Below are 19,504 nucleotides of genomic sequence, written 5' to 3'. Positions count from 1 at the left end.
CAGTTTAGCTGGGTTTTTCAAATCCATAACCGTTCAAGTGTGGACTGTTCAAATTATTGATTCAGTTTGGAACTTTCAAAACAGATATAATCAAGCCTATGACTGAATCCAGCCATACAACCCTCTGAGATCTCGGTGCTCCTCCAATTCAGGCCTCATCGCTCCACCATTGGCAGCCTTCAACTGCCTGGGCCCCAAGCTCTGGAATTCCCTCCCTAAACCCCTCTCTCTCTCTCTCTCTCTCTCTCCCACCCCTCCTCTAAGTCGCTCCTTTAAACCTACCTCTTTGACCAAGCTTTTGGTCACCGGTCTTACGTGGCTCATTGTCAAATTTCGCTTGATAAATCGCTTCCGTAAAGCGCCTTGGGGATATTTTAAAGGCTTTATATAAATGCCAGTTGTTGAATTTATAATAGGAAAAGTTGACATAAAAGTCTGACAAAAATGTGAGAATAGGAAGCAAGGTTATGTAGTCAGGAAGTATTATATTATTATTGTTTGTTTGCCAGCTCCATTTATTGTTTAATAAATTTGATTGACAGTTAAAGTCTGACTCACTGTTGTGACACTTTTTGAAGAAGTGAAATAGATTCGGTCAAAGTGAAGGACAGTCCCAGTAGGAGAACACCAAAGTTTACCCCGATATCAAGGATTATAAAGATAGTCGCGGGCCTGAGGAGCTAAGAACCTACCTACAAGTGATCTAAACCGTAGGAGACCAAGTCCAGTCATAAGACCGTAGCGTGTGCAAAAAATCAATCTAAGAAACGCCGCTCTCCCCTCATAGTATCTAAACACGAGAAGCCCAATCAGATCCAGAAAAAGCATCCAGTCACAATTTGAACAAAAATAATCCATCACTATTAAAATTTGTTTTTATTTTAAAAGAATGAACAATAAATATCTATTTTATAAGCTCACATTCTCTGGACATCACACAGCACAGCCGAAATGTATTAAAAAAAAAACAGTACGTCCGAGGAGATCCTCCTACCCTACCCACAAAGCATCACAGGAAGAGGAAGCTCTCCGTGTTGAGCTGGACTTCAACACACAACACACGTTCCTTTGAACCCAACATATGGTGGAGGCGCCAGTTAGTCAGTAATGCCATTCGAATTTACCATCGGGTACGGTCACCAGCTTGATTTTACTCTTGGTATGCCTGCAAGGAGACCCTCGGGAGCGTGTCGACAGTTGCAATGTGCCGCCCCTATGAAGAAACAGGCTCAGAGGTCACACTCTGGATCCTCCACATTGCCAGGTTCCCAAGTAGAAAGCAAGACATTTGATGTTGGCAAAAGCCCTTGAATGGTTTGCCTGTCCATCAACGCCCCCCAGCTCTCCTCGACAGGGCAGTATATTCCTTACAAACATGAAATAGAAAGTATAAATACAATTTTATAAAAAAGGAGCATATATTGAATATTCATTGCTCCAGAGAAACCCTTTCAACTTTTTATTTTCTGGTCAAGAGTTTGTCCAGCACATCCGTGCCCCAGCTTTTCCCCTCCCTCCCCGAGGACAACCCTATGCCCAATTCCTTACCCAACAACATTCCTAACTTGGCCATTTCCACTCTCTGGTGCATCTCTCCCAATCATATTCCAGACCCCCCCACCCCCCAAATATCTCTAACACAGCTATTTGTTTTCTTCTTTCAAGGCGTTCCCAATCCAGTCAGGCACGACCTCCTCCCAGGGTGCCCCAACCCAGCTCGTTCCAGATTAGCAGAGTGGAGGCCCACAACAAATACACCTCCAACGTTGCCACGGATTGTGCCCCACTTTTGATCCCTACTCAGGGTGGAATTCAGTCCAAAGCCATAGTTATCCAGTGAATAAGGCAGCAGGTGAGGTAACAACAGACACAGACAACAAGAACAATAAAAATTAAAAACACAATAGTCCAGCAACAAAAAAAAAGGTCAATAGTTAAAAATATCTTCAGTGCATTTCTTTGGATCAAAAATTGATGCTTGGCCAGTGTTCAGCAGAGACGAGAGCCTCGCGGGTGATGGTGCTCAGAAAGCCTACAAGCAACTGGTGGGAAAGCTTCATACAAAAGCTGCTTTCCCTTTCACCCGCCGCCCTTCCGTTTGTCACGACAAAGCGACCTGTGGTCAGCAGTGGGGGAGATGGAGGGTTCTGCTCCCGCACGGTTTCAATACGCTGTCATAGGCCGCCTTCTACTGTGGGGAGGCGCGAATTCACCGGCGGAAAAAAAAATGATGGGATGCCCAGTTCTCTTGGCAACGTTGACCAGCTGTGGTTGCTAAGGGAGCCGGGAACTCTCTGCTTGTTGGCAAGATTCACAATAAGGTATATTCCTCCTCCACCGCCACCCACCCCCACCAACAGTGGTCCATTCCATCGACCATCCTTTCTATCAATGAAAAGCTTCCCCTACTCGGCTTGCCGATAGGAGAGTCCATTTTGCAATTTGAGGGGGATGGGGAAGTGGGGTGTGGTGGTAAAGAGAGATGAGGCACGGCAGCAGCACAAGACATAGAATATAGACCCAGGCGACACATGCAGGAGGCTTTGATCACGGCGTGAAGCATGACTCATTCAAAATAGAAGCTCTTGGGAAATCACCTTGCTTTTCACATTCTCTGTAACAAAAAAAAAAAACCCTCATCAGTTACAAATGCAAGAAGGATGGCTAAATATTCACTGAAAAACAATGTCCTTCTGCAGCTGGGACCGGAGGATGACCCTGCCAAAATATAAGGCTGAACAACATAGGCTCTGTAGTCAGAGTCAGTTCCTCAATAACCCCAAGAGCCAGAGAGTGGTGAGAATGTGGAACTCACTACCACATGGAGCGGTTGAAGTGAATGGATTACTGCATTTAAGAGGAAGCTGGAGAAATACATGAGGTAGAAAGGAATAGGTTATGCCGATAGTGTGAGAGGAGGCTCAAGGGGGCCATAACATCAGCATAGACTAGCTGGGCCCAATGACCGGCTTCTGTGCTGTAATTTTTAAGTAATTCTTTGTAACTACACAGAATTCCTTCTTCTGGGAAATCTTCCAAGTGATCATTCATTCCTCTCCTCCTTCCCCCGCACCCCCTCCCCCCCAACCTCCTCGGGTTATACAAGGGTGTTGGAAGAAAAATTGGACTCGGAGCCCTAGGCTTGAGAGGAGAAACTAAGTATGCCAGAGGTTCCACTTCTGATTCCAGTCCAGTGCTTTTTGCCGGAAAAAAAAAAGTGCGGAGTTTGCAGGTCAGGATCGGGCTCAGCTGGGATGCATTGATTTTTAAACCCATGCAACTTTCATGTGAAGGTCCCAACCCCAGCTCCAATTTCCGATCAGTGCAGCAACTGCGGCCACAACTGGCCTCGACACCCCTGGAGTAGGGAGCGGGAAGTCAGTCAACGTTCCAGTTCTGATCTCTATCCAGTGGTTCCAGCTGGAAAGTGCACACTGGTTTTTGGACACCAAGTACGTCATTGGCTGTAAAGCACTTTGGGATGTCCAGAAGTTGCGAAAGGTGTCGTTTTAAGTGCAAGTTCTTTCTTTGATGTCCCCCTAGATCAAATGACAAGCTGATACTTGATGTTCGAGGCTGATACGTGACGAATGTGAGGTTCCTGGAAGGCGGCTGGCGACCATGAGCGGTCACCCCAGCAACAGAGGCGGAGCTAGTTTTGGCCGACGGGTGGGAGGGGATCCAACGAGAGATTTGTCTGACTTGGCAGGAAGGGGACAGAGCTGGGAAAGGGGAATGCCGACATACTTAGTCCCAAGGCCGAGCCAGGAAACCGCACACTTGCCGGCTGAACCTAGAGGCCAAACACGGGGCAACGGAAGGTCCCCAGGAGCAAAATGGAGGCCGGCCTCCAAAGCTACAATGGGCGAGCTCAAACTGATTTTGGTTGTGGGGGGGGGGGGGGGGGGGGGGGGGGAAGAGGAAAGAGAAAGGGAAGGGAAGTTGTCATGACCCCCCCTCCACCAGCGAGTGTCAGTACCTTCAGGGAAAGATGGAGTGCAGTGGCTTAGTCCTATTGGCTGTGGTTGTTAAGGGAGCCGGGAGCCTAGTTACCGAGGGTCACTGGCTCTAGACGTGCAAAGTAAATAGAATGAATGAGCCTCACTGGTAAATCCCAGGAGGTGGTCTACACCCACACCTACCCTTGGTTGCTACGTCATTGTGTTCAATATTTTTTTAAAAGCAGCTCACCTCCTCATTCCTTTCCAAAGCTTTCTTTCCTGTGCTTCTTGGCTCATTGCTCCAGAACCTCCACACTGCTCGGTGACAATGACTCCATTTCAGTCATAGTTGGAGGTGTCTACGCGACAAAACAAAGAGCATTTTAATATAACTGAATCAACAGCGACAGAAGCTCCCAATACATCAAGGCAAGGGATATCTGGGGAATAGGAAATGGAGTAGGCCATTCAGCCCCTCAAGCCTGTTCCGCCATTCAATTAGTTCATGGCTGATCTGTATCTTAATTCCATTTACCTGCCTTGCTTCCATATTCCTTAACTAACAAAAATCTATCAATCTCGGTACTGAAATTTTCAATTGACCCCCAGCCTCAACAGCTTTTTGAGGGAGAGAGTTCCAGATTTCCACCATCTTGTGTGAAGAAGCGTTTCGTGACATCACCCCTGAACAGCCTGGCTCTAATTTTAAGGTTATGCCCCCTTGTTCTGGACTCCCCCCCCACCAGAGGAAATAGTTTCTCCCTACCCTTTCAAATCCTTGCTAGCTTTAATTACTGAAATAAAAGTGGAGGAGATTAGAGAAACAGCCGATCCTCCTGCTCAGCCCAATGTGCCTTAAGGCCAATCTCAGAAAGGTACTCCCAATTGAATCACACTAACATTTCCTTTGCTCATACCTGGCATTCTGTGACCTCCCTTGAAGGTCATTGCAATTCAGTATAGAAACATTTCACCCCTTCACCCCCACTCTTAAACCTTAAACAAACCGGGCTGAAACTGTCCAAATTAATTTCACGCCAAACTTTTTGGGGGTGCTGGGGTTAAGTACCTCAGTCCCATTGGGGCTGTATTTTCTACATTACAAGTGACTACACTTCAAAAAGTAATTCATTGGCTGTAACGAGCTTTGGGACGTCTGGAGGCCGTGAAAGGCGCTATACAAATGCAAGTCTTTCTTTTATTGGGTGAGGGTCACTGACTGCAGTTGGCATGGAGACTTTAAACATCCCATTGGCAAGTGTCCAGAGTATGGAGTCAAAATGTTGGACTTTGTTCCAACCAATGTCATCATCTGGCCCCCTTTCTCAATGCAGTAACCATCCTATGAGCGGAGAGTTGGACTGAAGTCTCCACTGCAGCTTCACCTTGTGCCCCAAAATCAGGGCCCTCCAAATTCTATTCCTCGTCTCCTGAAGGGACCAACTCTTCCAACAGTTCCACAGGTACCAACACCCCCTCACGCAATCGCCCGTGCTACACAGGTGAGTATTGGCTAGTCAACCATGCAAGGCATCACCTCAAACCATCCTTAAATCGGCAATTGCAAGGCCGTACGCTCCAGTAGGTGTCGCTGCATTGGGATCAACAGCAGGGACTCTGGCCAAGGGGCACTAGGACTCATTGGAGCAGCCCATCCGCTGCCTTTGAATCAGCCGACTCAATATAGCCTGAGATCAAACCTGGGACCGTCTGGTTTGTACAGCTCAGTCTTTTTAGCAGTGGAGCCACAGGGCACTATAGGCTGGCTTCCAAATGCTAATAGATGCTGTAAAAGTCTAAATTGAGAAACAACAATGAACATTGTAGGGTCCACTGTGAGGAGGGGAGGTGGTCCTGCACATTCCCCTGAAAAATCCTTGTGACCAAGCAAGGAACCCTCATGATCACGTGGACTTAAATGAAAGACTTGCATTTCTATAGCGCCTTTCATGACCTCAAGATGTCCCAAAGCACTTTACAGCCAATTAAGTACTTTTGAAGTGTAGTCACTGTTGTAATGTAGGAAACGCGGCAGCCAATTTGCAGATAGCAAGGTCCCTCAAACAGCAATGAGATAATGACCAGATAATCTGTTTTTTTTTTAAAAAGTGATATTGGTGGAGATATAAATATTTGCCAGGACACCAGGGAGAACTCCCCTGCTCTTCTTTGAAGGAGTGCTGTCGAATCTTTTACATCCACCTGAGAGGGCAGACGGAGTTTCAGTTTAACACCTCATCCAAATGACGGCACCTCCGACAGTGCAGCACTCCCTCAGTACTGCACTGGAGTGTCAGCCTGGATTGTGTGCTCAAGTCTGGAGAACCATGTTCATACAAGATGGCGGAGGAGAAGAAACTTTTGGTCACCTGTCCTAATATCTCAGTGTCAAATTTTGTTCGATTACACTCCTGAGAAGCGCCTTGGGACGTTTTACTACGTTAAAAGGAGCTATGTAAATACAAGTAGTTGTACGGTGCAATAGCGATCAACAGTGCTGAGCTGTATTAATTTTGCTTCAAAAAGGAGTTTTGTGCGAGACTCCCTCAGACATCTCTTGAAAACACCTACTTACCAGCCGCCGGTTTTTTTTCAGTAAGCATCCTAGGAGAATGAAGTTGGAGAGAATGCTGGCTACCAGAATGAATACTCCTGTTCCCGTTGTCAGTGGCAAGGTCTGAGCGGAGTCAGTAGAGCCTCCTTGTGTTGCTGCCATCGTGCCATTGCTGTTGTTGACTAAAGTCGTTGGGCTGGCATTGGTTCCGTTGTTTAAGGCTGCTTGGCTGCGATTGGTCAAGGTTGGACTCTGATTGGTTTCGTTGGTTAAAGTGGTTAGGTTGCCAGTGGTTAAAGTTGGACTGGGATTGGTTAAAGTTGGACTGGGATTGGTTACATTGGTGAAAGTTGCTGTTTCTTCTATTGAAGGCATTGTGGCATGTGTTACTGTTGATAACATTGTCTCAATCTGCCCTAAAATATTTGAGAGGGGTTTAAAAAAAAAATCAGTTACTGGGGGTACTGCACTCAAAAGAATGTTATAGCACACAAATAGGCCATTCAGCTCATCAAGTCTGTGGTGGTGCATTTCTTCACGTAGTTTAATCCCACTCTTCTGCTTAAGACCATAAGAGCAGGAGTAGGCCATTCGGCCCCTCGAGCCTGCTCCGCCATTTAACGAGATCATGGCTGATCTGATTTTTACCTCAACTCCACTTTCCTGCTCTTTCCCCATATCCTTTGACTCCCTTGCTGATCAAAAATTTGTCTTTTTTTTTATTCGTTCACGGGATGTGGGCGTCGCTGGCAAGGCCGGCATTTATTGCCCATCCCTAATTGCCCTCGAGAAGGTGGTGGTGAGCCGCCTTCTTGAACCGCTGCAGTCCGTGTGGTGACGGTTCTCCCACAGTGCTGTTAGGAAGGGAGTTCCAGGATTTTGACCCAGCGACAATGAAGGAACGGCGATATATTTCCAAGTCGGGATGGTGTGTGACTTGGAGGGGAACGTGCAGGTGGTGTTGTTCCCATGCGCCTGCTGCCCTTGTCCTTCTAGGTGGTAGAGGTCGCGGGTTTGGGAGGTGCTGTCGAAGAAGCCTTGGCGAGTTGCTGCAGTGCATCCTGTGGATGGTGCACACTGCAGCCACAGTGCGCCGGTGGTGAAGGGAGTGAATGTTTAGGGTGGTGGATGGGGTGCCAATCAAGCGGGCTGCTTTATCTTGGATGGTGTCGAGCTTCTTGAGTGTTGTTGGAGCTGCACTCATCCAGGCAAGTGGAGAGTATTCCATCACACTCCTGACTTGTGCCTTGTAGATGGTGGAAAGGCTTTGGGGAGTCAGGAGGTGAGTCACTCGCCGCAGAATACCCAGCCTCTGACCTGCTCTCGTAGCCACAGTATTTATATGGCTGGTCCAGTTAAGTTTCTGGTCTAACTCAGCCTTGAATGTATTCAATGACTCAGCCTCCACAGCTTTTTGGGGGAAAAAATTCCAAAGATTCACGACTCTCTGGGAGAAGAAATTCCTCCTCATTTCAGTCTTAAACGGGCAACCCCTTATTCTGAGACTATGCCTCCTCGCTTTAGATTCCCCCATGAGGGGTAACATCCTCTCAGCATCTACCCTATCGAGTCCCCTCAGAATCTTGTATGTTTCAATAAGATCTCCTCTCATTCTTCTAAACTCCAATGAGTATAGACCCAACCTGTTCAATCTTTCCTCATAAGACAACCCTTCCATACCCGGAATCAACCTAGTGAACCTTCCCTTAACTGCCTCCAATGCAAGTATGTCCTTCCTTAAATAAGGGCACCAGAACTGTACGCAGTACTCCAGGTGTGGTCTCACCAGCACCCTGTACAGTTATGGCGTGACTTCCCTGCTTTTATACTCCATCCCCCTAGAAATAAAGGCCAACATTCCGTTTGCCTTCCGGATTACCTGCTGCACCTGTATGTTGACTTCTTGTGTTTCATGTACGAGGACACCCAGATCCCTCTGTACCACAGCATTTTGTAGTATTTCTCCATTCAAATAATATTTTACTTTTTTATTTTTCCTCCCAAAGTGGATAACTTCACATTTTCCCACATTATATTCCATCTGCCAAATTTTTGCCCATTCGCTTAACCTGTCAATATCCCTTTGCAGACACTTTGTGTCCTCATCGCAACTTGCTTTTCCACCTATCTTTGTATCATCAGCAAATTTGGCCACAAGACACTCTGTTCCTTCATCCAAGTCATTGATATATATTGTAAATAGTTGAGGCCCAGCATTGAGCCCTGCGGCTCCCCACTAGTTACAGATTGCCATTTTGAAAAAGACCCTTTTATCCCGACTCTTTGTTTTCTGTTAGTTAGCCAATCCTCTATCCATGCCAGTATATTATCCCAACACCATGAGCTCTTATTTTGTGCAGTAATCTTTTATGAGGCACCTTATAGAATGCCTTCTAAATATACTGCATCCACTGGTTCCCCTTTATCCACCCTGCCTGCTCTTTCCTCAAAGAACTCTAATAAATTTGTCAGACATGATTTCCCCTTCATAAAACCATGTTGACTCTCTTTGATTGTATTATAAGTCTCCAAATATCCTGTTACAACTTCCTTAATAATGGTTCTAGCATTTTCCCAATGACAGATGTTAGGCTAACTGGCCTATAGTTACCTGCTTTCTGTCTCATTCCCTTCTTGAATAGGGGTGTTACATTTGCGGTTTTCTAATCCGCTGGGCCCTTTCCAGAATCTCGTGAATTCTGGAAGATTACAACCAATGCATCCACTATCTCTGTAGCCACTTCCTTTAAGACCCTTGGATGCAAGCCATCAGGTCCAGGGGACTTGTCAGTCTTTGGACCCATTAGTTTACCTAGTACTTTTTCTCTAGTGATAGTGATTGTTTTTAGTTCCTCCCTCCCCTTTTAGTTCCTCCCTCCCCTTTGCCCCTTGATTTTCTACTATTATTGGTATGTTGTTACAAAATATCTGTTCAATTCCTCTGCCATTTCCTTGTTTGCCATTATTATTTCCCCAGTCCCATCCTCTAAGGGACCAATGTTTACTTTAGCTACCCACTTCCTTTTTAGACACTTGTCGAAGCTTCGATTGTCAGTTTTTATATTTCTTGCTAGTTTACTCTCATAATTTATTTTCTCCCTCTATTATTCTTTTAGTCATCCTTTGCTGGTTTTTAAAAGTTTTCCCAATCTTCGGGCTTACAAGTAATCTTTGCCGTATTATATGCTTTTTCTTTTAACCTGATACCATCCTTGACTTCCTTAGTTAGCCATGGTTGGTTCACCCTTTTTGTGGAGTCTTTCCTCCTCACAGGGATATATTTTTGTTGCGAGTCATAAAATATCTTTTTAAATGTTTGCCACTGCTTATCCACCATCATACCATCTAATCTGTTTACCCAGTTCACTTTAGCCAATTCCACCCTCATTCCTTTATAATTGCCCTTATTTAAGTTTAATACAGTTGTTTCAGACCCAAGATCCTCGCTCTCAAACTGGATGTGAAATTCGATCATGTTATGATCACTGCTTCCCAAGGGATCCTTTACTTTGAGATCATTAATTAATCCCGTTTCGTTACCCATTACCAGATCCAAAATGGCCTGTTCCCTGGTTGGTTCCCTGACGTATTGGTCTAAGAAACAGTCCCTAATACACTCTATGAGCTCCTCCTCAGGGCTATTTTTGCCAATTTGATTTGTCCAATCTATGTGAAAGTTAAAATCGCCCATGATTATTGCATTATCTTTTTTAAAAGCCCCCCTTATTTCGTGATTTATATTTTGCCCTACAGTGTAGCTACTGTTAGGGGACCTGTATACCACTCCCACCAGTAATTTCTTTCCCTTGCTATTTCTTACCTCCACCCAAATTGATTCGACATCTTGATCTTCTGAGCCAAGATCATTTCTCACTATTATACCAATTTCATCCTTTATGAACAGAGCTACCCCACCACCTTTGCCTTTTTTCCCATCCTTCCAAAATGTTAAATAACCCTGAATATTTAGCTCCCAACCTTGGTCATCTTGCAACTACATCTCTGTAATGGCCACAAGATCACACCCATTTGTTTAGACCATAAGAGATAGGAGCAGGAGTAGGTCATTCGGCCCCTCGAGCCTGCTCTGCCCTTTAATGAGATCGTGGCTGATCTGATTTTTACCTCAACTCCACTTTCCCGCCCTTTCCCCATATCCTTTGATATTTCTATTTGTGCTGTAAATTCATCTATCTTATTACGAATGCTGCGCACATTCAGATAAAGAACCTTTAATTTGTCTTTTTACCATTCTTTCCTACCCCAGCCCCATTTGCTCGTGCACTCTTATGTTTGTACGCTCTGTCCCATCCTGACACACTCTGTTTATCATTACCCCCATCACTTTCCTGTACTACTTCCTTGTCTTTTCTCTTTATCAATCTAAACTTCGCCCCACCTGAACCCTCCCCCCTCTATTTAGTTTAAAGCCTTCTCTACCGCCCTAGTTATTCAGTTTGCCAGAACACTGATCCCAGCATGGTTCAGGTGAAGCCCGTCCCAACGGAACAGCTCCCTCTTTCCCCAGTACTGGTGCCAGTGCCCCATGAATCAAAACCCACTTCTCCCATGCCAATCTTTGAGCCATGCATTCATCTCTCTGATCTGATTTACCCTGTGCCAATTTGCTTGTGGCTCAGGTAATAATCCAGAGATTATCACCTTTGTGGTTCTGCTTTTTAAATTTAGTCCCTAGCTGCTCAAACTCCCTCAGCAGAGCCTCTTTCTTAGTCCTACCTATGTCATTGGTACCTACGTGGACCACGACAACTGGATCCTCCCCCTCCCACTCCAAGTTTTTCTCCAGCCCTGAGGAGATGTCCTTAACCCTGGCACCGGGTAGGCAACACAGTCTTCGGGACTCTTGCTCTTGGCTGCAGAGAACAGTGTCTATCCCTCTAACTCTACTGTCGCCTACTACAACCACATTACTTTTTATTCCCCCCACTTGAATGGCCCCCTGAACCACGGTGCCGTGGCCAGTTTGCTCATCCTCCCTGCAGTCCCTGCACTCGTCCACAGGGGCTGCAAGAACCTTGTATCTATTTGGCAAGTGCAGAGCCATACCTTTCACAAATATCTAAAACACACATTAGCAACCTAGAGATCAAGGCCCAGAAATTCAGACACATTCATATTTGACAAATTAAAGAGTTGTATTTGTATAGAGTCTTTCACGACCTCAGGATGTCCCAAAGCGCTTTACAGCCAATGAAGTACCTTTTTGAAGTGTAGTCACTGTTGTAATGTTGAAAACGTGGCAGCTAATTTGCGAACAGCAAGGTCCCACAAACTGCAATGAGATAATGGCCAGATCATCTGCTTTTAAGTGATGTTGGTAGAGAGATAAATATCAGCCAGGAGACCAGGGAGAACTCCCCTGCTCCTCTTCGAAATAGTGCCGTTGGATCTTTTACGTCCACCTGAGAGCGCAGATGGGGGCCTGGGTTTAACGTCTCATCCGAAAGACAGCACTTCCGACAGTGCAGCACTACAGTGGAGTGTCAGCCTGGATTATGTGCTCAAGTCTCTGGAGTGGGACTTGACCCCATGAACTTCTGATTCAGAGGCAAGGGTGCTACTAACAGTGCCATATTTGGGCCAGCGCGGGGAGGTTTAAGGATCGGGCCACTGCTAGATCTGGTTTTACCAAGTGCAGCCAGCGCCAGCTGTCTCAGGGCATACCTATGGAGAGGGGGGCAACAAACAGGAGTTAGGCGCCAAATTCGCATATGCAAAAAGGCCTACTGCCTGTTTAAAGCATGAGTAAAGGATGCCCTATCTTTTGACTTTACCCAATATGGCGGGTGGCACACTTCCGGCCAGAAATGTATGCACACTTCCTGCCCGCCATATCGGGGCCAGTGTAGCGCCCAAAAAGCAGACACTGCACAGGCCAATTTCAGACCCGGAATCGAATCTGGGAACGCTACACAGGTCAGTTCCACACCAGGCAGCAAGTTCACTCAATTGGGAACACAAAAGATCCGAAAATGTCAGGCACTGCTTCTGTGACATCCGAGTGAAATTCAGCGAAATGCGGGAATAACCTCTCTCTTCCCTGCCAATCGCAACTCCCACAGCCAAGAGAACAGATAGTTGGCATGTTCCTCCTCTGCCAATGCTGTTTAATGACAGCTAGCTAAGGGCAATGGCATTCCCTCAGATTTTCCATCCCTTCCCTGCAGAAGAAAGGCCTATTGCCAGGATGGTTGCAATGAACCAAACTTATGTCTCTGCAGAGCAGTGTGCTGGAACTACCTCAAGCTGCAAGTACCATGTGACAAGATTGACCCACAGCTGAGGTTTATAGAATCATACAGCATAGCAGGAGGCCATTCGGCCCATCATGCCTATGCCGGCTCTTGGAAACAGCTATCCAATTAGTCCCACTCCCCTGCTCTTTCCCTGTAGCCCTGCTAATTTCCCCCCCCCTCTTTTCAAGAATTTATCCAATTCCCTTTTGAAAGTTATTAAATCTGCTTCCACCGCCCTTTTTAGGCAGTGCATTCCAAATCGCTATGTTAAAAAAAAATTCCCCTCATCATCCCCCCGGCTTTTTTTTTTGCTAATTATCTTAAATCAGTGCGCCTCTGGTTACCGATCCTCCTGCCAGTGGAAACAGTTCCTCCCCATCTACTCTAGCCCTCCCCCGGATGGTGGGGGTAGAAATTCATCTCGGCAGCGCAAAACAGGTGTTCGCGAATCGGTGGCCCGTTTTACAATCCGCCCAATTTTCTTTTCCGGAGTGTAAAATGGGCTGCCGAGACGCCAACACCCATTTCCAGAATGTCCCAGGTTCAATGCATGGCCTATGCTGAGTGCTAGCCAGTTCTAGATCACCATCCACTGCCTCCCATTGGAGAAGAGTATGGGTGGATTGGGAGAGGATGGGATCAGGCTCCTGTGCCGATTCCCTCAACATCGGCCATCGAGTCTCCCCACAAGACCATCGGGCAAAGGGCCATCAGTGCCCACAGAACCATACCCCAAGAAAGAATCCGTGTCATCGGGAGACAAGGATGAGATGTTAAACCGAGGCCCCATCTGCCCTCACAGGTGGACGTGAAAGATCCCACAGCACTGTTCAAAGAAGAGCGGGGGAGGTCTCCCCAGTGTCCTGGCCAACGTTTATCCCTCAACCAACACAAATGATCTGGTCATTTATCTTAATGCTGTTTGTGGGATCTTGCTGTGCGCAAAATGGCTGCTGCATTTGCTACATTACAACAATGACTACACTTCAAAAGTACTAAATTGGCTGTAAAGCGCTTTGGGCCGTTATTATGCCGAGAGAGGTGCTATATAAATGCAAGTACTTTCTTTAGGGAAGGAAAAACTAGAAAAAAAAGGTAAAAGTACAATAGTTTTAGGGTGGGAGGAAAATGGGGGAACAGGAAGAACTTCAGTTACCCATCCCTCACCACCGCTGTTGCCCTCAAGAGTGAAATCCAACCGCTCCCAACAACCGCAATGAGCAAGGTGCTGAAACATGAGTGCCCTTACCTGTCATGCAGATATGTAAAGTGCATTGTTCAAAGAGGCATTCCTTCTGACTGTGTTTATTATCAAAAGAGCTCATCTGTTCCTTCAAGTTCTGGAGAAGATGTGTGGAATTCCATCGCACCGTTGCACATTTAAAAGATTTCTAGGAGGGGAAAACAATCACAATCTGTAAAAAAATTAACTTTTTTTTAAAATTAAAAACCTCTAAGCAGTTCCGTGTGGTGTCAGCCGTGGTTCAGTGGGTAGCAACTCTCGCCTCGGAGTCAGGAGGTTGAGGGTTCAAGTCCCAACCCAGAGACTTGAGCACATAATCTAGGCTGGCACTCCCAGTGTGGTGCCGAGGGAGTGCTGCACTATCGGAGGGGCCGTTTTTCGGATGAGACATTAATCCGAGGCCTTGTCTGGTGGGCGTAATAGATCCGATGGTGCTATTTTGAAGAAGAGCAGGGGAGCGAGTTCTCTCTGCTGTCCTGGCCAATAGTTATCCCTCAACTAACATCACAAAAAACAGATTATCTGGTCATTATCATGTTGCTGTTTGTGGGATCTTGCTGTGCACAAATTGGCTGCTGTGTTTCCTACATGACAACAGTGACTACACTTCAAAAGCTATTCATTGGCTGTAAAACATCCTGAGGTCGTGAAAGGTGCAATATAAATGCCAGTCTTTCTTTCATTTTAACATACCTCAGAAAAGCCCACCCCCAATATTCTCCTTCTCCCCCCCCGCCCGATTCCCTGTACCAGCCAGAGTGCCAGATTGACACCAATCAGGAGCAGTTTCATGGTGTGAAGTTATGCTCGCGCGATTGACACAATCGCATCTCCCACAAGACTCTTATAGCCAGCAGATGGAAGAGACTTTTCAGTCCATCAGCGGACAGATTTGAACCCAGTTTCTGGAGGTGAAAGGTCAGTGTGTCCAACCCAGTCCCCTTCATTCCTCCGTCCATCTTAATGCATCTGTTGCTCCCCCTCACGGGGAAGATTACCTCCACTGCAATCAATGTGAAAAGCTGAACCATTTACTGCCCGAATTTGAAAGGATCTTGGATTCTGCTGTTACAACGTTGGGGGGGGGGAATAAGTGATAGGTCAAGAATAGTGTACTTTGAACTCTGCCCTCAACCAACCTTTAAAAGCACATAGAAAACTTACATTAACAGGACAGTGCTTTAAAAATCGCAGCTCCCATAGCAACTGATCAGTCAAGTTTTGGAGCGGGGGCACAGAGTTTCGGTACAGGTGCCCGATTGATTGATTCAGCGACATCATCCTCTGCAGCTCCATGCAACAGCTGTCCTGTTGCTGAAACAAAAAGGTCAACAGGTCAGACTCAGTTAGGAGTTAACGGTTTGAAAACCATCAACCAGCCGCTCCCATTTCCTGCCAGTTCCCCATTTTTGGAACATAGGAATTGCTAGACGAAAGAAAAACAACCAAATTAAATGACCACATAATCCTAACCCCTAAAGGAAACATCCCCATAGTGTTAAAACTGTTGCTCAAAGGCAGCCTGGGGGACGGGGAGCAGACATTGCGCGGATCTCCTTTCAGTCACACCATGAATTGCAAAGGGAAAAATTCCACATAAAATGCCTGCTCTCATGTTTCTCCTATCCCGCGGTTTTAAAAGATGAAATGCAAATGGGAAACACCCCGTTAAGCATAGTGGAAATTTCTCCTTTATAATATTTGGGGTTACGTGCCAAATAGGTACAGCTAATTGATACAAGTCAATCGCTTTGCTCCTCTCAGCACCCACACAAGGGCTCAGGCCCTATCACGCCTACTCAAAGGATTTGGATGAAAATTGAAATTCTGAGCCAGAAATGATCTTACTGGAAATGAGCAACACATCTTCAAAAAAAAAAATTATGAGGCACATTTGCTTCCCCTCCCCCTGTGATCTGTGCTCAGAGTGGAGCGGTTTCGGTGTTGGGAGATAGAACATTCAGGCACCCAGTATTAGCACCAAGCATTCTCAGGCTGGATACCTACAGGTCAGATGCAGAGTCAAGTGCCTCAATGGGTGTAAAAGCACTGTTGTGCTGAGCTAGCTTAGCTCAGTGTCGGGGGGGGGGGGGGGCGGAAATGACAGTAGGGGATTGCTAGAATTTAAGAGCAGAACAAAGAAACATTTTCTGCATCAGTTTTCCTTCCTTCATACCTCCCAATTCATAGTCCCAACCTACATTTAACACAGCGCATTGTCCCACTCCTGATGAGACTCCCACTCAAGAAGCTCGTGTACCAGTCAGTTAGTGAGTCACTTGGAAACCTGGAGTTTCCCTTGCTACACGTGACTTCCCACCCCATGGTTAGACAGGATCCCAGATACGTGCTCCCCGTCACACCTTTCTCAATATCTTCCAGATCAGTACACCACAGGTTTAACGCAGACTTAAGTTCCCTCTACACAGCCCCAAACACTCCCAGGGCAAATACAGCACGGATTGGATACAGAGTAAAGCTCCCTCTACACTGTCCCATCAAACACTCCCAGGGCAGGTACAGCACGGGTTAGATACAGAGTAAAGCTCCCTCTACACTGCCCCATCAAACACTCCCAGGGCAGGTACAGCACGGGCTGGATACAGAGTAAAGCTCCTTCTACTTCTGCCTGTGGGAGGAAAGAAGATAGAAGGAGGAAGTAAAGAGCAAATCTGATCTTTTATCTGGAGATAAATCATTGCAGCATCAAAAAAATGTGTAATTCTGCACTCTCCAACCCGCAAGGCCTCAGAAAATCTGGTGCAAAGAACCAGAAGTGCAACTGAATTAAAAGCTTTTTAAAAATTTTTGGTTTGCAAAGTTGCATGAAAGATCATAAGTGCAACTAAATCTAGCACATACTGCACCCTACAACGTTCTCCATTATTCATCTTATGAAAAAGGAGCCATTTCCAGAGTATTACCCAACATGCTTTTGAGTGCTGGTTCACACAAAAGCCAAGTGCTAGAAAGACATCATTAACACTCAACTTTTTTTTTTGTCTGTGTACTTAAATTAAACATTTTATTTCTTAGCGCAGGATACCAAAGTTGAGAATAAGCGAAAAGACAAGGCAGCAAACAAACTCATGGCGTGATCTGGTGACACCAAGCTTGGGTTTTAGAAGCCTGTAGATTATAGGAGGAAGGAAAGCCTGAGGGAGGTGGGGAAAAGAATGAATTCCAGAGTAGGAGAGTGTAAATGATTGTGTGAAGGGTTAACACCGATAAGGGCCGAATGGCCTGTTTCTGTGTAGTTAAGAGCTCAAGGAGGAAATTCAAAAAGTTAAGATCAGAGAGCGAAAGAAAAGGGAATAGGAGAAATTCATGTTTTAAAACTACTGGTTAAAAAGGTGTCCAGGGACTGAATGCTTTCTATAAGATTCCCTTGAGGTGGCATCATGAATGGAGATTGAGGTGAGAACAAGTCAGGAGAATGAGAGAATCCAGTCAGCGTGTAGAATGTTTCCCCGGGTGAGGGACAGAGACTCTGGTCACTGTATAAAATGTCTTTTTATACCAGCTGGGATTATTGGCTCATTCAGAATAGTCTAATTGTCCTTTAAATAGAACAGAAACTTACCAGACTGGGAGCGTTGTGGAGTAATACACTGAGGCTGTAGTCAATAGGAAGATGGGTTCTCTGAAAAGAACAATTTCATTGAGGAACTTCATTTTTGCAAGATTGTTTTAGTGCTTTCATTGAAAAAACATTTTGACAACAGGAAAAAGCCATTATGCGTAATAATCATTTGATCAGTCATTATGTTCCAGCCTTTTCTCACTTTCTTCCCCCTTTCACAGCCCTTCTTTATCCAGAAAATCATTTGAATGGCAGTTAAATACTTCTGCTACCGAGTTTGCAATTGATAAAGTAAATGTAAAGTTTCATTCCCCAGTACACAGGAACAGGAAGAGGCCATTCAGCCCCTCAATCCTGCTCTGCCATTCAATTAGATCACGGCTGATCTGCACCTCAACTCCATTTACCCACCTTTGATCCATATCCCTGGATACCCTTACCTAATTCGATCTCCAAGTCTTTCACAGCACTTTGGGGGAGCAAAAAAAAAGTTCCACATTTCTACCACCCTTGGCGTGAGAAAGTGCTGCCTGATTTCACTCTAATTTTAAGATTGTGCACCCTTGTACAAAGTATACACTCCTGCTAGAACCAACATTTTTAAAATGGAGGTTAGACTTCCTCTATTCTCTGCTCCCCCCTCCACCCCAACAACTTCTCTCCCTGCGAGTCTCCCAGGGCAACACACCAGCTGTGACCAAAGACAGAGGGCGACTTTGTGCCAAGCCTCTGACTATCCCACTCGCAAACCAGCCATTACAAGGTGCTCTAATGGGCTGGAGACTCCCACTGCGTGTCAAGCCTGGATTTGATCCCAGACCTCTTAAGGTTAAACAGGAAATGGCTAATGTAGTGTGCTGCCCAATGTTGGTGGAGAAAGAGAATTGCAATCTGCCCCTGGGCCTCCAGCACAGCATGGCAATGTGTTCCATTCAGCTCCAGAAAAAAAGGTGGAGAGAATGTGTGTCCAATTCAGGGCACCACACTTTAGGAAGGATGTCAGGGCCTTGGAGAGGGTGCAGAGGAGGTTTACTAGAATGGTACCAGAGACTTCAGTTATGTAGAGAGACTAGAGAAGCTGGGATTGTTCTCCTTAGAACAGGGAAGGTTAAGGGGAGATTTAATAGAGATGTTCAGAATTATGAAGGAATTGGATAGAGCTGTACTGAAGTTAATAGAGTGTTGCTGTATTGAAACTATCCCATGGCCATTTATGCTGACAGAACTAATTTAGTAGTAAAGTTTAGAATTCAGTTAAAAAAAAAAGACTCGAAGGGTTTTGATACAGGATACGGAGAAACGGTTTCTACTGGCGGGAGGATCGGTAACCAGAGGACACAGATTTAAGATAACTGGCAAAAGATCCATAGGGGAGATGAGGGAAGATTCATTTATACAGCGAGCTGTTGTGATCTGGAATGCACTGCCTGAAAGGACGGTGGAAACAGATTCAAGAGTAACTTTTGAAAGGGAATTGGACAAATATTTGAAGGCGAAAATTTGCAGGGCTTGGGAAAGAGTGGGGGAGTGGGACTAATTGGATGGCTCTTTCAAAGAGCCATCGCAGGCATAATGGGCCGAACGGCCTCCTTCTACGCTGTATGATTCTATGAGAACAATTAACCCCCTCCCCCACTCACCAGCTCCTCAATTCTCTCGGCGTAATTTGTTGAGAGTGGTCGAAAATGTGAGTCACAAGCTCGACACCTTTCTGATAAAAATATTAAGAAGAAAGTCACCTGGGAAAGGAAAAAAAACATTACTTTTACAACTAATTGTTCAATTTTTAAAAAAATGATAGGATATTCTCTTTATTCTCCCTCATTTTGTTCCCTTATGCTTGCCCCTCCGTCTCACAGACCTTCTGTCTTCCTTGGCAGCTGGTCACTAAGCAGTGCACCAATGCAGCTAGAGGCAAATATTACC

At 45.7% G+C, this 19,504-nt stretch overlaps 1 protein-coding gene across 1 annotated transcript in view; it reads right to left on the bottom strand.

The window, feature by feature from the left end:
- Positions 1-857: 857 nt before the first annotated feature.
- The window catches only part of LOC137305351 (uncharacterized), a 33,693-nt gene continuing 15,046 nt past the window's right edge, over positions 858-19,504 (bottom strand). The window contains exons 4-10 of the mRNA XM_067974190.1: positions 19,219-19,317; positions 17,579-17,638; positions 15,160-15,309; positions 14,002-14,143; positions 6,517-6,911; positions 4,192-4,300; positions 858-2,614 (exon numbers count right to left, since the gene is read on the bottom strand). Of these exons, the coding sequence (XP_067830291.1) occupies positions 4,235-4,300; positions 6,517-6,911; positions 14,002-14,143; positions 15,160-15,309; positions 17,579-17,638; positions 19,219-19,317 (912 nt within the window). The 3' untranslated portion in view covers positions 858-2,614; positions 4,192-4,234. The remainder of the gene's footprint in view (positions 2,615-4,191; positions 4,301-6,516; positions 6,912-14,001; positions 14,144-15,159; positions 15,310-17,578; positions 17,639-19,218; positions 19,318-19,504) is intronic.

This window comes from Heptranchias perlo, chromosome 40 (genome assembly GCF_035084215.1).
Source record: "Heptranchias perlo isolate sHepPer1 chromosome 40, sHepPer1.hap1, whole genome shotgun sequence".
NCBI lineage: Eukaryota > Metazoa > Chordata > Chondrichthyes > Hexanchiformes > Hexanchidae > Heptranchias > Heptranchias perlo.
Note: the sequence above shows the minus strand (reverse complement) of the source record. Positions and strands in the feature narration are given on the sequence as shown.